At 32.5% G+C, this 13,747-nt stretch overlaps 3 protein-coding genes across 3 annotated transcripts; all 3 read left to right on the plus strand.

Moving 5' to 3' along the window:
- Nucleotides 1-1,385: 1,385 nt before the first annotated feature.
- LOC122600529 (FCS-Like Zinc finger 1-like) lies at nucleotides 1,386-2,947 on the plus strand. Its single transcript, XM_043773257.1, has 2 exons — nucleotides 1,386-1,762; nucleotides 2,379-2,947. The coding sequence occupies exons 1-2, from the start codon at nucleotides 1,440-1,442 to the stop codon at nucleotides 2,563-2,565; spliced, it is 510 nt and encodes a 169-aa protein (XP_043629192.1). The 5' UTR covers nucleotides 1,386-1,439; the 3' UTR covers nucleotides 2,566-2,947.
- A 3,731-nt stretch (nucleotides 2,948-6,678) lies between these two features.
- Nucleotides 6,679-7,623, plus strand: LOC122601810. The gene is made up of 2 exons (XM_043774545.1): nucleotides 6,679-7,144; nucleotides 7,466-7,623. Exons 1-2 carry the CDS (start codon nucleotides 6,679-6,681, stop codon nucleotides 7,621-7,623), a joined length of 624 nt encoding a protein of 207 aa, XP_043630480.1.
- Nucleotides 7,624-7,665: 42 nt separating this feature from the next.
- On the plus strand, nucleotides 7,666-8,418 carry LOC122601811. Its single transcript, XM_043774546.1, has 2 exons — nucleotides 7,666-7,801; nucleotides 7,895-8,418. Exons 1-2 carry the CDS (start codon nucleotides 7,666-7,668, stop codon nucleotides 8,416-8,418), a joined length of 660 nt encoding a protein of 219 aa, XP_043630481.1.
- Nucleotides 8,419-13,747: the final 5,329 nt, after the last annotated feature.

The raw sequence follows: 13,747 nt of genomic DNA on the forward strand, positions 1-13,747 counted from the left end.
GTTTTAAAAATTTCATTTGTTTTCTAATGATGTAAAACTTTTTTTATTTATTTTCTAGAAAATAAAAAATAGAAAAGTAGAAAACAATTTACATAACTAGACACGGCCTAAATGTATATTAAATTTTCCGCTACACCCGTGTCTCTGCCCCCGTCACCCTTTGCCCCGGTCCCGTCACCCCCCGCCTCCACCCCACCCCCGACTTACCAATTAACCAAGCATATTAGAAGGGGGGAAGTTAGGTAAAACATGCAGTACCTATCTTAAGTAAAACAGGGGGGATTATGTAAAATTTAGGGGGTTTATGTAAAATTCAGGGGGTTATGTATGTTTATCAAATTCAAAGGTTTAATCTGTAATTTTTTTTAATGTGATAGTACCTAAGCTTAGGTAAAATCTGCAATACGGATCATTTTCCCATATTAGAATACATATTTTAATATGGAAAACAAAAAAAAGCGTTTTTTTGGTTTTGAACACGTTTTTAAATTTCCCAATTGTTTTATAGAGAAGAAAAGTCCTTTCATTTATCTAGAAGAAAAAAAATAAAAAACTAGAAAATTTTTTTTATAATTAAACGGGCCCTAACCTTTTATAAAACTCCCTGTTATATGAGACACAAAGAGAAGTTAATCTTTTTATTGACAAAAAATAAATAAATAAATAATGTGTTGTATTTCTCAAAGTTTAAATTATTGCAATGTGTTACTTTTTTTTAATAGATGAATTTCGCTTGAAACTTCGTGTCGTGATTCGACAGCGAGAGGTCTAGCATACGTTGTCTTAACCGGATCCGCGCTGGAGAGCTCTCTCGAAATAGAAATGCCTATTTTAAATACCCAATGGGGGGAAAACTCCCTAATAATTCGCCCGAAGGCACGACGATTAGTAGGGGTAAACTCTGCCCCCTCAGACTTAAACTTGAGTATACCCAAGCCAAACCCTCATAGAAGGACTACCTATATCTCAAAGTTAGTGGAATAAAGATTCGAACCTGAAACCTATAGATTATTAAGGGAAATCCAAACCACTTTACCAACTTATTATCGATTATTGCAATGTGTTACTAATCTTCTTAGTCGAAAGGTCTAATGTATTAGTCAAATATTATGGAACTCTTTTATACTAGTGTTTTAATGTAGAATTAGTTGTACTTAACACGTTGTTACCAAATATAATAACAAAAATAATTACACGTGTTTAGCTTAATAATTTCAATACAAGTCTTTCCATTCAGCCAATGGATTCTTATTCCCATGGTTTATAATACTAGTACTTAACCACCCTACCCCACGTAACCCCCCCCCCCCCCCCCCCACCCCCACCCCCCAAAATAAACTCACCAACTTCTCTTTATAAACCCCATTTCCTCACTTCACATTCCTTCCCACCACCGTCTCCCGCCCTGTCTCCGCCGTGAAACAACGAACCCAACAAAGATGGAACCTTTAACATCAAGAAGGCCTTATTTTGCTGAAGAAAATAATGGGCTTGCTTCTATTTCAGATTTACAAAATGGGTTTTCATCACAATCATCATTTGTTGAAGATAATAATCGTTTGATATCTAGACCTTTATATTCTCCGAGAAAAGCAAGTCTTAGGAATCTGTGTTCTTTTTCATCATCATCTTCTTCTGTTTCTTCACCAAGATCTGGGAGGTTTTTTAATGGAAGATTTGAAGAACAATTACCTCATTTCTTAGATGCTTGTTTTTTGTGCAAAAAACCACTTGGTCATAACAGAGATATCTTTATGTACAGGTATACTTTCAATTTTTATTCATAAATTCTATGAGCTTTTTAAATATATTATATCGTTTTTTTTTTTAATTTTAATTATTTTTTATTGATCTGGGTTTTATGAAAATGTTGTAGGAACATACAAAATTACAAAAATAAATTTATTGTTTTATTTTTAGTCATTTTTTTTATTTTTGATAAATTTGTGAAAAAAGACGTTAAATTTATTTTGGTTTCTTTAGATCAGATCTTAAATAGGTTTATTCATTTCTATATTTTTGATCAAATCATTTTTGAAAATTTTGTATGGGAAGTATCGAGTGCCTTCTTTTGATAAAAAATATAGATTTTAACAAAACTATTTGGGGCCTTTTCCACTTTATATTACCCAACTTTTGTAGTATAAAATTATAAAATTTCACCAAGTAGTTGCAATTTTTGGATCATATTAATGTCGATTTATTTTTGATATAGGAAATTTCACATAATTAAATCAATTTTTTTCCATTTCCACAAGAAAAAGAAGGTTATGCCTATTTATATAAATAATCAAAATATACCAAATATGGGTGATGTATCTCAGATGGGCAAATTTTAATTTCCTTTTCTGATCTATTTAATTATGAACATATTGCAGAGGTGACACACCTTTTTGCAGTGAAGAGTGTAGAGCAGAGCAGATTGACATTGATGAAGCCAAAGAAAAAAACAAGAATCTTTCTGCTTCAATGAAAGCTTTGAGGAAAAAAGAAAAGACTGAAACTTCCCCAAACAAAACTTCCAAAAAATACCCTTTTCATTCTGGTGCAGTTGCTGCTGCTTAACCAGTAGAAAATTTTGCCTAACCAGTGGTAAAAAAAGGAAAATTTTTGTCCATTATAGTAAAAAAGTATGTAAGGTGAAAAAAAAAACCAAGAACTTTTTTTTTTTTCCTATATTTGTTTTTTACCTTATTTTGTTTACCTTTCTATGGGTTTTTTACTGTGGTAAAATATGCTATATAACATAATCAAAAGGTAACAAAGGTTATATGTCGGAGAAGTAACCATCATTGACCATGAAGAAGAATTATATGGTGTATGAAGTAGGGAATGAAGTATAGTACAATTACTTAATGCATAAAGTTATTGTACTTGCTTTTATCTTTGACTCTTTGTAATGCATCTGAGTATATATGCAAATAGTACAAGTTCTTTATGCAACCAATTTTGTGCTGTGTTTGGGTCGTTTCCATGGGCCTCTATTTTTGGTATTTTTATTTTATTTTGTAACGGCATATCACAGGCAATTCATAGGAAGAAGTCTATATTTGAAATTTGAATGTCACTTCTATGAAAAAAGCTAAAACTTAAATTAAAATTAAATTACTTCTAGACTGTGATTTATGTAGATATATATATTTTTTTTCCACTTACCCTTGTGTAGAAAATAAATTTGTTTCCTTGGGAGTTGGGACTAGGAAATTAGGGACAAGCAAAAATCACTAAATCCCGATCCCTTTCTAGTACCACCCTGATCTTTGTATTGAAAAATGGTATCGACTTCTGAATTCCGAGCGGGACACGAAGGTGTACTCAATTTGATGGTTTTTGGGTTTGATACCAGTCTCGATACTACTTCAAATGTGACCGGGTTCAATACCATTGAAATCGGTATGGTCAGTACCAAAATTGATACGACCTATTAAGAACCAATCTTAATCAAATATCTTATTCACCTTAAAGTTTAATAATTCATAATATATCCAATCAAAATAAAATAAAAACACTCCGTAACAAATAAGCTCCTACCGTTCCATTAAATTTTTTTCACTTTTTAGTTTTTAAAGCTGGTTTGTAGTTACAACATCTAATTTTTAAAGGGTAGAGTGCTCATATATATTGTTATTAACTATTTTATTTTTTATTAGAAGTTGGTTTGTAGTTACAAAATCAACTTTTAAGTACGACAATTATATGTTATTATATCTTGAGTTAAATCAGAAACTATTTTAAGGTGATTATAAAAAATATAAATAAATATTGTCTACAATTTAAAAAGATGAAATCCAGTATATTCGTTCAATATTTATATTTATATTTTTTTAGTTTGATTTTACTTCATTTTTACATTTAAATTTAAATGTAATCAATAATTAAATTTTTTTTTATTTCAATTACATTGTTGATAAATTCTAAAATACATTTCATTTTTTATTTACTATTTTAAAGTTTTTTAATTGAAAATATCTATAATATCCTTAATGAATCTAAATTTATAACAACTACTCTTAACTCTTAAATAACTATATATGCTACATATTTTACATTAATTGTTAGAAATAAGAATTGGATCAGATCAAATCATCATTTCCATATTAAGAAAATTACGACTTTGGCAGCAAGATAGAAATCAAGACTTGATTTTTATTTTTTCTTAGACATGAAAATATATGTATAAATAGGGGCTCAATTTGTATTGTTTGATCATCACAATATAATATAAATCAATTCTTATCAATTCTCTTTGTTAATATTAATAACCACACAGCTACTTTCACCGTCACCACCATCGCCGTTAGTATACCGCAGTATCGCGCAAACATGTGACTGTATTTAAAAAAGGAAGCTAGCAAAAAGACTTCAAAAACTTGTACCACGTACGTACGATGAACTTGATGATAAATTTTAACGTGACCAAAAAATATATATATGGACAAATAAATGAACAATTATTGACTAGACACCTTAAGCAAGAACTTGTCATACGTTCTATCATATCGACATTGCATCGTGAATTATTGGTGAACAACCTGTTCTGGACAAACAATAATTTTTCGAGGAGCGTAAGCCCACCAGGCTAAAAAAAGTCAAAACCCGACCAGGAAGTATTAGCGGCGACGTTGCCGCTAATACTGCGGGCCCCCATATCCGTAATGGTAAATCTGACAGAGAAAATAGCGGGCCCCCTGTCAGTGTCAGAGTATTAGCGGCGACGTCGCCGCAAATGCCTTGGTCAGGTTGACTTTTGTCTGGTGATGTTACCGTGTGCCCGAAGAAACATAGATTATTTAGATTATTTTCAACATTCAAAAATGGGCCACTTGCATGGAGATGAGCCGTTCAATAACTTTTCATAATACGTTACGTTCTTTAGTTATATTTTTGAAATAAAGAAAAAAGTTGCTTTTATTCAATAATAGAGTATGAAAATCATGCAAAAAAGGAACATTTTTTAGGCATGCAACAAACTTACAATACATAATGCTCTGGAGAAATGAGCTGTAATGTAAACATGCTAATTCAACTCTATGATTATGGTCCCGAGTGGCCACCTAACCTAAACATGAAAAATGATGAAATTTGGGTATTGAAACAACAGTACAAACAACTTTTTTTTTTTTTTAAACATCAATTTTATAATTTAACGGCCTTTCGACGAATTACCGAAAAAAAACAAAAATTACATGAAATAAATGGGGCAAATTGCCATAAGTTCCAAACTATACTATCTTTTCTACTACGACATTTGATCCAAAAATAAAAAGAAACAATTTCACGAAAAATCTCTAGACTGGACATGGTGAATCCTTTGAAAACAAAACAACTTATTATAAAACAATTTCTGTCTAAAGTATTTTTGATATAACTCGATCAGTGTGATGTGTACATGTTGTCGTTTTTGAAACTAGCTAGCTAATTTACCCAATAGTTGTATGGACGATTTTGGTGCTTTCTTTTCATAAAATCTTTTTATTTTTAGGCAAAATAATGTTTTGAGTTATTGTTTTGGTTGTATTAATAAGGATAGCAAATAGATCATTTATCACACAATGAGATGATTGTACATTTCACATTTGTGTCCCATTAAAGTTTGCAAACAAATTCCACGTTTCAAATGTATTGATAAGCGATTTTACACAACTATTTATATTTTGTATGCATTGATTTAATATGCAATTTAATCGGTTTTGTAATGTATTTTTCCTTAAAATAGATTCGTTTTATACATTAAAAAACAAATATATTAATATATCAAAAGCCATAAGATTTTAAGTCTTGGTTTTACAGTTCCATTTTTAATTTTATTGGTAATTTGGTTTTCGGTTTGATTTTTAGTTTTTACTCAAGCTTAACCCTAGTTATAAGACATGTCATAACTTTTTTTTTTTTTTTAACAACATTAAATTTTATTGAAAATAAAAACCATTGCTCATCTTAGGAGATGCATTGATCATAGTCGACACATCAACATCAAACCCTTCAACACGACATGGATCAAACTTGTTCCTAGCTAAAAAGATAAATATTTTTGTATGGAGATTATTACGAGATGCTCTTCCAACTCTCCCTAATCTGTTTGGGAGGGGTGTTGATGTCCCTAATTTCAGATGCTTTCTATTTGCAAAACTGAGATTGAAACTTCCGAGCATTTATTCCAACATTGTGAGGTTACTAAAGATATTAGAAGCAGGGTAAGCGCATGGACTGATGTGGATATCCCTGCTCGACCACCTTCTGCTTTACTTCATTGTGCGACAATGCTTCTATTGGATGTAGAAAGGATATCTTCAAAGATATTATGTTCATTTGGTGGTGGCATATATGGAAGACGATGAATAATATACCTCATAAGACTAAACAGAGTGGCTGGAATTTTGGCCGACCCTCGCCCGACGTCGCCCCCCACACCACCCCCGGCCACCGATCTTCCTTTTCCCCGACTTCTCCCCCTCGCCCTCTCCCCCTTTGACCACTCCAAACTCCAAAAACTTTTCCCCTTTTCCAAAGCCATTAACGGCTATTTTTTTTTCTTTCTTTTTTTTAATTTTCCCCTTCATATATATATCTTCATCTCCTTCATTTTTTAACAAAACATATATACAAAACACAACTCTTTTTACACACACACATACATCTTCTTCCATTTTTACATAAATATATACATATATTACGGATATGGATCCTCCATCACCCTCTTCATCCGATGATTCAATCGATCTTGACGACGCTATTCTTAGTACCGTTGCTTTGACGGTTACTACTATGATTCAAGCCGCGGAAGACGAGGAAGATCAACTTTCGCCTAGAAGAAGAACGGTTCTGGAACGTCGACGTGAAGAGACATACGCGCGATTGGTCCGCCTTTACTTTGCCGAGCGCCCCGTATTTGGCGCGAGAGATTTTAGACGGCGCTATCGTATGAGCAAGCGGCTATTTTTGAGAATTACAAATGATTTGGAAGAAAGGTATCCATATTTTCAACAAAGAATGGATGCTCGTGGGAAGCTGGGTTTCATGCCGATACACAAGACCACCTCCGCGCTTCGTCAATTAGCTTATGGGTGTAGCGTCGACTTGTTTGACGAGCATTTGGAGATGTCGGCTAGGACTTCCCGGGAGTCGCTAATTTATTTTTGTAAAGGTACATTTTATGTATACTTATATCTTATTTACTTACTTACTGTATATATAGTTACATATTATTTAGTTAGTTATATCTTATTTACGTACATTATATATAGTTACATATTATTTAGTTTTAGTTAGGTATATAATATTTACTTACGTATATATTATTTATATAGTTAATTTTACATTTATATAGTTATATTTATATAGTTATATATCAAATACTTACGTACATTATATATAGTTACATATTATTTAGTTAGGTATATAATATTTAGTAACGTACATATTATTTATATAGTTAATTCTACGTATTTATAAATTATTTAAATAGGTATAAATGAAGTGTATGGATCGACATACCTACGGAGACCTACATCTATGGGTCTTGAGCGAATATACGATGTGCATGAGCAACTCCATGGTTTCCCTGGTATGATCGGTAGTATTGATTGCATGCACTGGCCATGGGATATGTGTCCAACCGCATGACGCGGTTCGCACACCAGAGGGGATGTTGGTAGACCATCATTGATGCTTCAGGCGGTTGCGTCTACTGACTTGTGGATTTGGAATGCATATTTTGGTCAGCAGGGGTCCAACAATGACATCAACGTGTTTGAGGCGTCCCCAGTCTTGGAAGAAATTATATCTGGCTTGACACCTACAGGTTAATTACGTACTTAACGTTTAAGTATATAATATGTAGTAATATATTATATATGCTTTTGTTAACTAATATTAGCTTTTGTTTAATTTACAGCGGGTTTTTATGCAAACAACAACTACTACAAAGCTGGATACTACTTGACAGATGGCATCTACCCTGAGTATTCCACTTTTGTGAAGACTTTTACCGACCCGATTAATGAAAAGAGAAAATACTTTAAGAAAAAACAAGAATCGGCGCGAAAGGATATCGAGAGAGCATTCGAGGTTCTTAAAAAGCGTTGGAAAGTTGTTTGTTTTCCCTCACGGTTTTGGGACAAGCAGAGGATGCATGACGTGATATACGCGTGTATCACTCTACACAACATGATATTGGAGGATGAAGATAAAGCTTTTTGTCAAGACTTCAACGATGAAGACCCGACACTAGACCCGGCGTATTGGGAACAACAAACTCCAATGGAGCAACGGATCACGAATTCACAAGCCGTACGAAATAGCCAAACCCACAACATGCTCTTAGCGGATTTGGTAGATCATCTTTGGGAAAACAAGAGGGGAAATCATCCACCATACGTGCCACTGGAAGTCGATGACTACTTTAGCGATGATGATTAGTTATTAGTTATTTATTTGTGTTTGTGTATCGAATATTTTTTTTTATGTGTTTGATGTGTGGTTTTTATTTTTTAATTTGTATGTGTTGGATTTTAATTTTAATGGTTAGTATTTTATTTTACTAATTATAGAAATTTTGTTATTTTTATAATAATATGAAAATCATAAAAAATTAAAACAAAAATAAAATCAATCATTAAAACCAATCATTGAAAGTGCCACATGGCACAAGTCGCCCCCTACTTAAAAACCCACTTATTCCCACCCTTTTTGAAGGGCAACTCTTTTTACCCTCCATGCCACATGGTACAAGTCACCCCTTCCTTCCCCCGACACCACTCCTCTTAGTCTAACAACCTCAAGAAAGTGGAAACGACATGTTTAGCTCCATTAATTCCTTGGCATTCATTTGGGGGCTAATTGAATAAAAAGTAGTTTAACTTGGTTCAAAAACCTTTATTGAGGTCCTAACATTTTTTTCTTTTATTGTGAGGTGAAAAACCAGCAAAATTATCTTTTTTAGCCCGGAGAATAAGTTGTCAGTCATTTTTTTTAATTTCAATTTTATTTTATTACTCCCTCCGTCTCATATTTAGTGTCCACATTTGACTTTTTGAGTCTTTTTCTTTCAACTTTGACCGTAAATATTTTTGTTTGTGTTATATAAAATTTGATATAAGATATATGAATTGATTGAGTTTTAAATGTATTTTTCATTTATATAAATTTTATCAACTAATATGTAACACAACCAAAGATATTTGCGGTCAAAGTCGGAAGGAAAAGACTTGACCAGTCAAAATAGGACAATTAAAATGAGACGGAGGGAGTATTAAATAGTTGGAAATGCCATATAAGACGCCACATCACTCACTTCTCCAAATAATCATTGCCATTACCTGCAAACTATACCATTCAACTTCATATGAAGCAACTCCAAATCTCCAATAGCAAATGGACTCAAATCAGTAGCAAGATATTGACACATAAATATCTGATTCTTGAAAACTACTTTCAGTATCAACAAAGCAACACTATACGGATTTATTTAAAAAAAAAATCTTTCAGAAATCTTCATTTCCTTTTTCAATTAACACATAAATTTCAATCCTTTTTTCAATAAATTCCAATAATCATAAAACCCCATTCATCCCATCGTCGTCTTGATAACCAGAATTCTTTTCTAATATATAAATACAAAATATATACATATATCTCTGTATTTAATTGAACCCAATTCCAAATCTTTTTTTTTTCTTTTTTTTTTTTTTTGCAAAAAATCAGAAAGCAAGTTATCAGATTCATTAATAAACCAACGATTATCAAGGATATCCATATGGAACTAAACCAAAATAGATCCGATTAGTTATCATCTTTAAGGTGTTACCATCAGCGCCATCCTAAACAAATGGGTACTTGAAACCACCATAGCCGTCGAAGTGAAGTTTACAGGTTAGGTGTTTCATTGGGAAGTTGATGCTTAAACATAATTTATTTGTTACAGAGTTACTTTTACAAAGTAGTTGTGTGTGTGATGAAATTGGGGAAAATGATGATGATGATGATGATTATGTATGGAAAATGGGAGCTATGAACCTATAGTTACAATTATATATATATATATATATATATACTTATTCATGTTCGATTACCATTATAATTGAATGTATAAATGTAAAATGATGTTGGAGAAAAAGGATGAAGATCGAGAAGATCTGGGTTTGGAAATAAAGGATTCAATAGAATAATTAAAGTGGGTGCCAGATGCATAAATTGAGTAATGACCTGCTACACATCAATGGAGGGAAAAAAATGTTTGGACTTCAATAAAGGTTTTTGGACCAAGTTTGAGTACTTTCTAATCAATTAGTCCTTCATTTGAATTGGTAATCGGTGTCATGATTTTCATGTTTCGTGGGAAGATTGGAGTGTTTTTTCGAGGCTTGCTAGATGTTTGTAAAGGAGGTTTTGAGCATTTTTTGCTTGGTCATTTTATTGATCTGCCGTTTCTTTAGTTATATATTTGTACGTACTTTTAAACTTCTAGCGTTTTGTACGTTAGCAGTTCATTTATAAACATATTCTGCCGTTCCAAAAAAAAAAACCTAAGTTGACTAGTAAGAAACTAGCCAATACATAAAAGTACATGGTCAGATTCAAGGCATAAAACGAGATTTTAACATGGCTAAATGAAAGACAATCACATAAAATAACTACAACTACTAAAAATAAGAAAGAGATCCCCAATTCCCCATGACACAAAAACATGTCATAACCTTTTAAAAAGAATAAATGGGTGAGAATCCTCTCACTCAACAAAAGGAAAGTTTTGTTTGTTCGTTAGCACAATATATGAATATATAGAGATCGGTAACTAGAACTTCTTGTCATTTTATTCGCTATTTTGAACCACATTGATCTTTGCAAGGTGTATTTATCCTGAACTTGTTTTGTTATTTACTTAATGTTCCAGTTTCTAAAAATGTCATGAGAAAAAAATAAAAAAATGCCAATAACGAAAAATATAACATATTCAGACATATAGACATAAGAACCGATTTGTACATTACCAGATGTTTGACAATACATCACCAAACGTGCTTTAAATTGTTGTACAGTACAACATTGTAAAACATATTTATGATGGTGTATTGTCAAAATCTAGTGGTGTATATATCACCTTCCATAGACATGAACCGTGGTAACCACAGTTAATGGATTGTGGATATCGGGGTTTGCACATTGTCCGCGTGAATGCATTGTGGGTATTCAACCAATAACTACAAACTCATCGCTATTCTAAAAACATGCCTTCTTGCGCTACATCAACATTGTACCATATCCTAGTACATGAATATATATGAGAAAGAGGATATGAGGCTGTTAGGCATTTAAGTTGGGTGAAAAACCCCTCACATACATTTTTTAAACCATAAAAATCATGGGAGACCAAACATTTATTCAAATTATTAAAATATTGGTATGTGAGGGGTTTTTCACCCAAGTTGGATGCATAAAAACCCCATACTCACTTTTCACTATATATAATATATAATTTAGAAAATATAACTGTATTATTCATAAATGATATTGATGATAGAAACCTAACTATGTACAATATTTACATTCACCATCAAATTACACTTTGGCTTATTGATTATTAATTGTTGTCATCACACGATAACAAGCCCATGTGAAATGTTAAGTCGACATTATGTTAAACGTCCTAATTCCGTTTATGACGTAACAAACTAAAAGTCATGATACCAAGACAACGATATCTTGTTTGCTATTGATCAAAGCTTTCTTGCTTTAAATGATATGTACGATTGCATTGGCAGTTTACCAAAAATTTGTCAGTCATACATGGACCTGCAACGTCTCTGAAAGGACCTGACGGCCGGTACCTATGTGTCGATTGAAAGCGAACACATATATTCCATCCTTTCATTTTGAAATATGGATTTGCAAACGTGATGGTTAAGTCTCTTAACCGGGTTGGATCAAGTGGCGAAACCCTTACATTTAAAGATAGAGGTTAAGGATTCGATTCTCATGTCTAGAAGGCCAGAGGTTTTTTCTATCTTTGGTAGAACCTGAAAGTCTCTATCTCAATTAGTCTGTCTATCTCTCAACTTCTCGCATAACCTCTAAAAGGGACATTGAGAACCATAACCCGTAAAAGTAGACATCATTGAAAGGTGGTATTTGTTTAAAGACTTAATAAAAACGGACAAGTCCATATATATGGCAGTGTAGAAATCCAATTGGGTATGTCTTGCAATTTAAAAAATTAAAATTTATGGACTCTGAGGCAAATTTCTTATAAACATTTCATGATTGAAAACCCAACGTCAAAACTTACTCTAATCAAATCAAATGTAGACCACTCTTACTAAATATTATTCATTTGATGACAATATTGAGGTTCTGGACTACATATGCCCATGCCTCTATTGAAAATTTTAGAAACTATCTGTAATAGTCAGTTACACTATTTCATTATCTATCATCTATGAAATGAAAAAGATTTCATGTACACCGGAATTAATCTTCGTTAGTTATTTTAAGTTTCAATTGTTTAATTTGACTATCATGACGGATCTTGAAGTTTTTAGTGGGGAGTCTAGAATATTTTGTTTCGTATCACTATGTTATGAGTATTATATTCGGGTCCTTCGCTTCAGAGTCAAATAAATATAACACTAAAAATCTAAGGTTTTTTTCAATCAATCAAATTAAAATTTTCATACATAAAAATAAATAAGTAGTCTTTTAACAAGCAAAAACTAGATTGCTTATGAAAATAACAAGAGAAAGGGAGTACCTCGTGGTAGAGAGGTAGTAGAATTACAACTCAGCCCGCATGCCTGACGATCTTTATGGATTGAACACCAGACGATATTTATGAATTGAACGCCCGTCGATCTTTATGAATTGAATGTGTCAACTATTGATATGGAATATTAATCTGTTTTTTCAAATCACCAAGCTATCCCAACATATCTGATATGTTAGAACCACGTTAGTGTGACCGTCACTGATCGTTTATCATTCCAGATATGATAATTGATGATAACTGAAATTTCTATGTCTAGTAAATATATGATGAACGTGTATTTACTCTTATTATAAATAGCGAGACATTGACCATGTATTAAAGTTAATCTTTTCACTAATTCTCTCCTAAAATTCGTGTGACTCTTCTCTCTAAGTGTCACACCCCACCTTAGGCGGAATCGTAGGATATGACGAAAAGAAATAACATAGCACATGGAATTTATAATAGAGTTATACTAAATGAAATCCAAATAAATGTGATTCCCACAAGCGGGATAAGTCTAGGCAACACGCCTCAAATAGCAAAAGAAGTAGCAAATAGTATTGAATGTTCAAATGCAATGTAGGAGTCCATGAAGGATCTCTTTACTGGTCTTCCTAAAGTCCTTATACTCAGTCTCCTTAAGCATTGTTATTACCTGAAAATGAATGCTCGAAAATGTCAACATAATGTTGGTGAGTTCGTAGGTTTAAGGAATACAAATGAGTTTGCTGTGCATGATATATCAAGTTTGGACAATAGTGTAAATATAAACATGTAGTAGCATACTAAATACTGATCAATGCCATCATAGTTATCCAACAACACAATCCCCATCACTCCTGCCAACAACTCAATCATGCTTTAAATACCAACAACTACCAGCTGGAGTATAAAGTTGGTCGATAGTTTTTCAATAGTCTTCAATAGATATCAAAAGACATCTATTGCATCAAAGAAATCAATACAAGTAAGCTAGCATACACATTTCATAATTACACGTATTTG

The sequence above is a fragment of the Erigeron canadensis genome, chromosome 5 (assembly GCF_010389155.1).
Source record: "Erigeron canadensis isolate Cc75 chromosome 5, C_canadensis_v1, whole genome shotgun sequence".
Taxonomy (NCBI): domain Eukaryota; kingdom Viridiplantae; phylum Streptophyta; class Magnoliopsida; order Asterales; family Asteraceae; genus Erigeron; species Erigeron canadensis.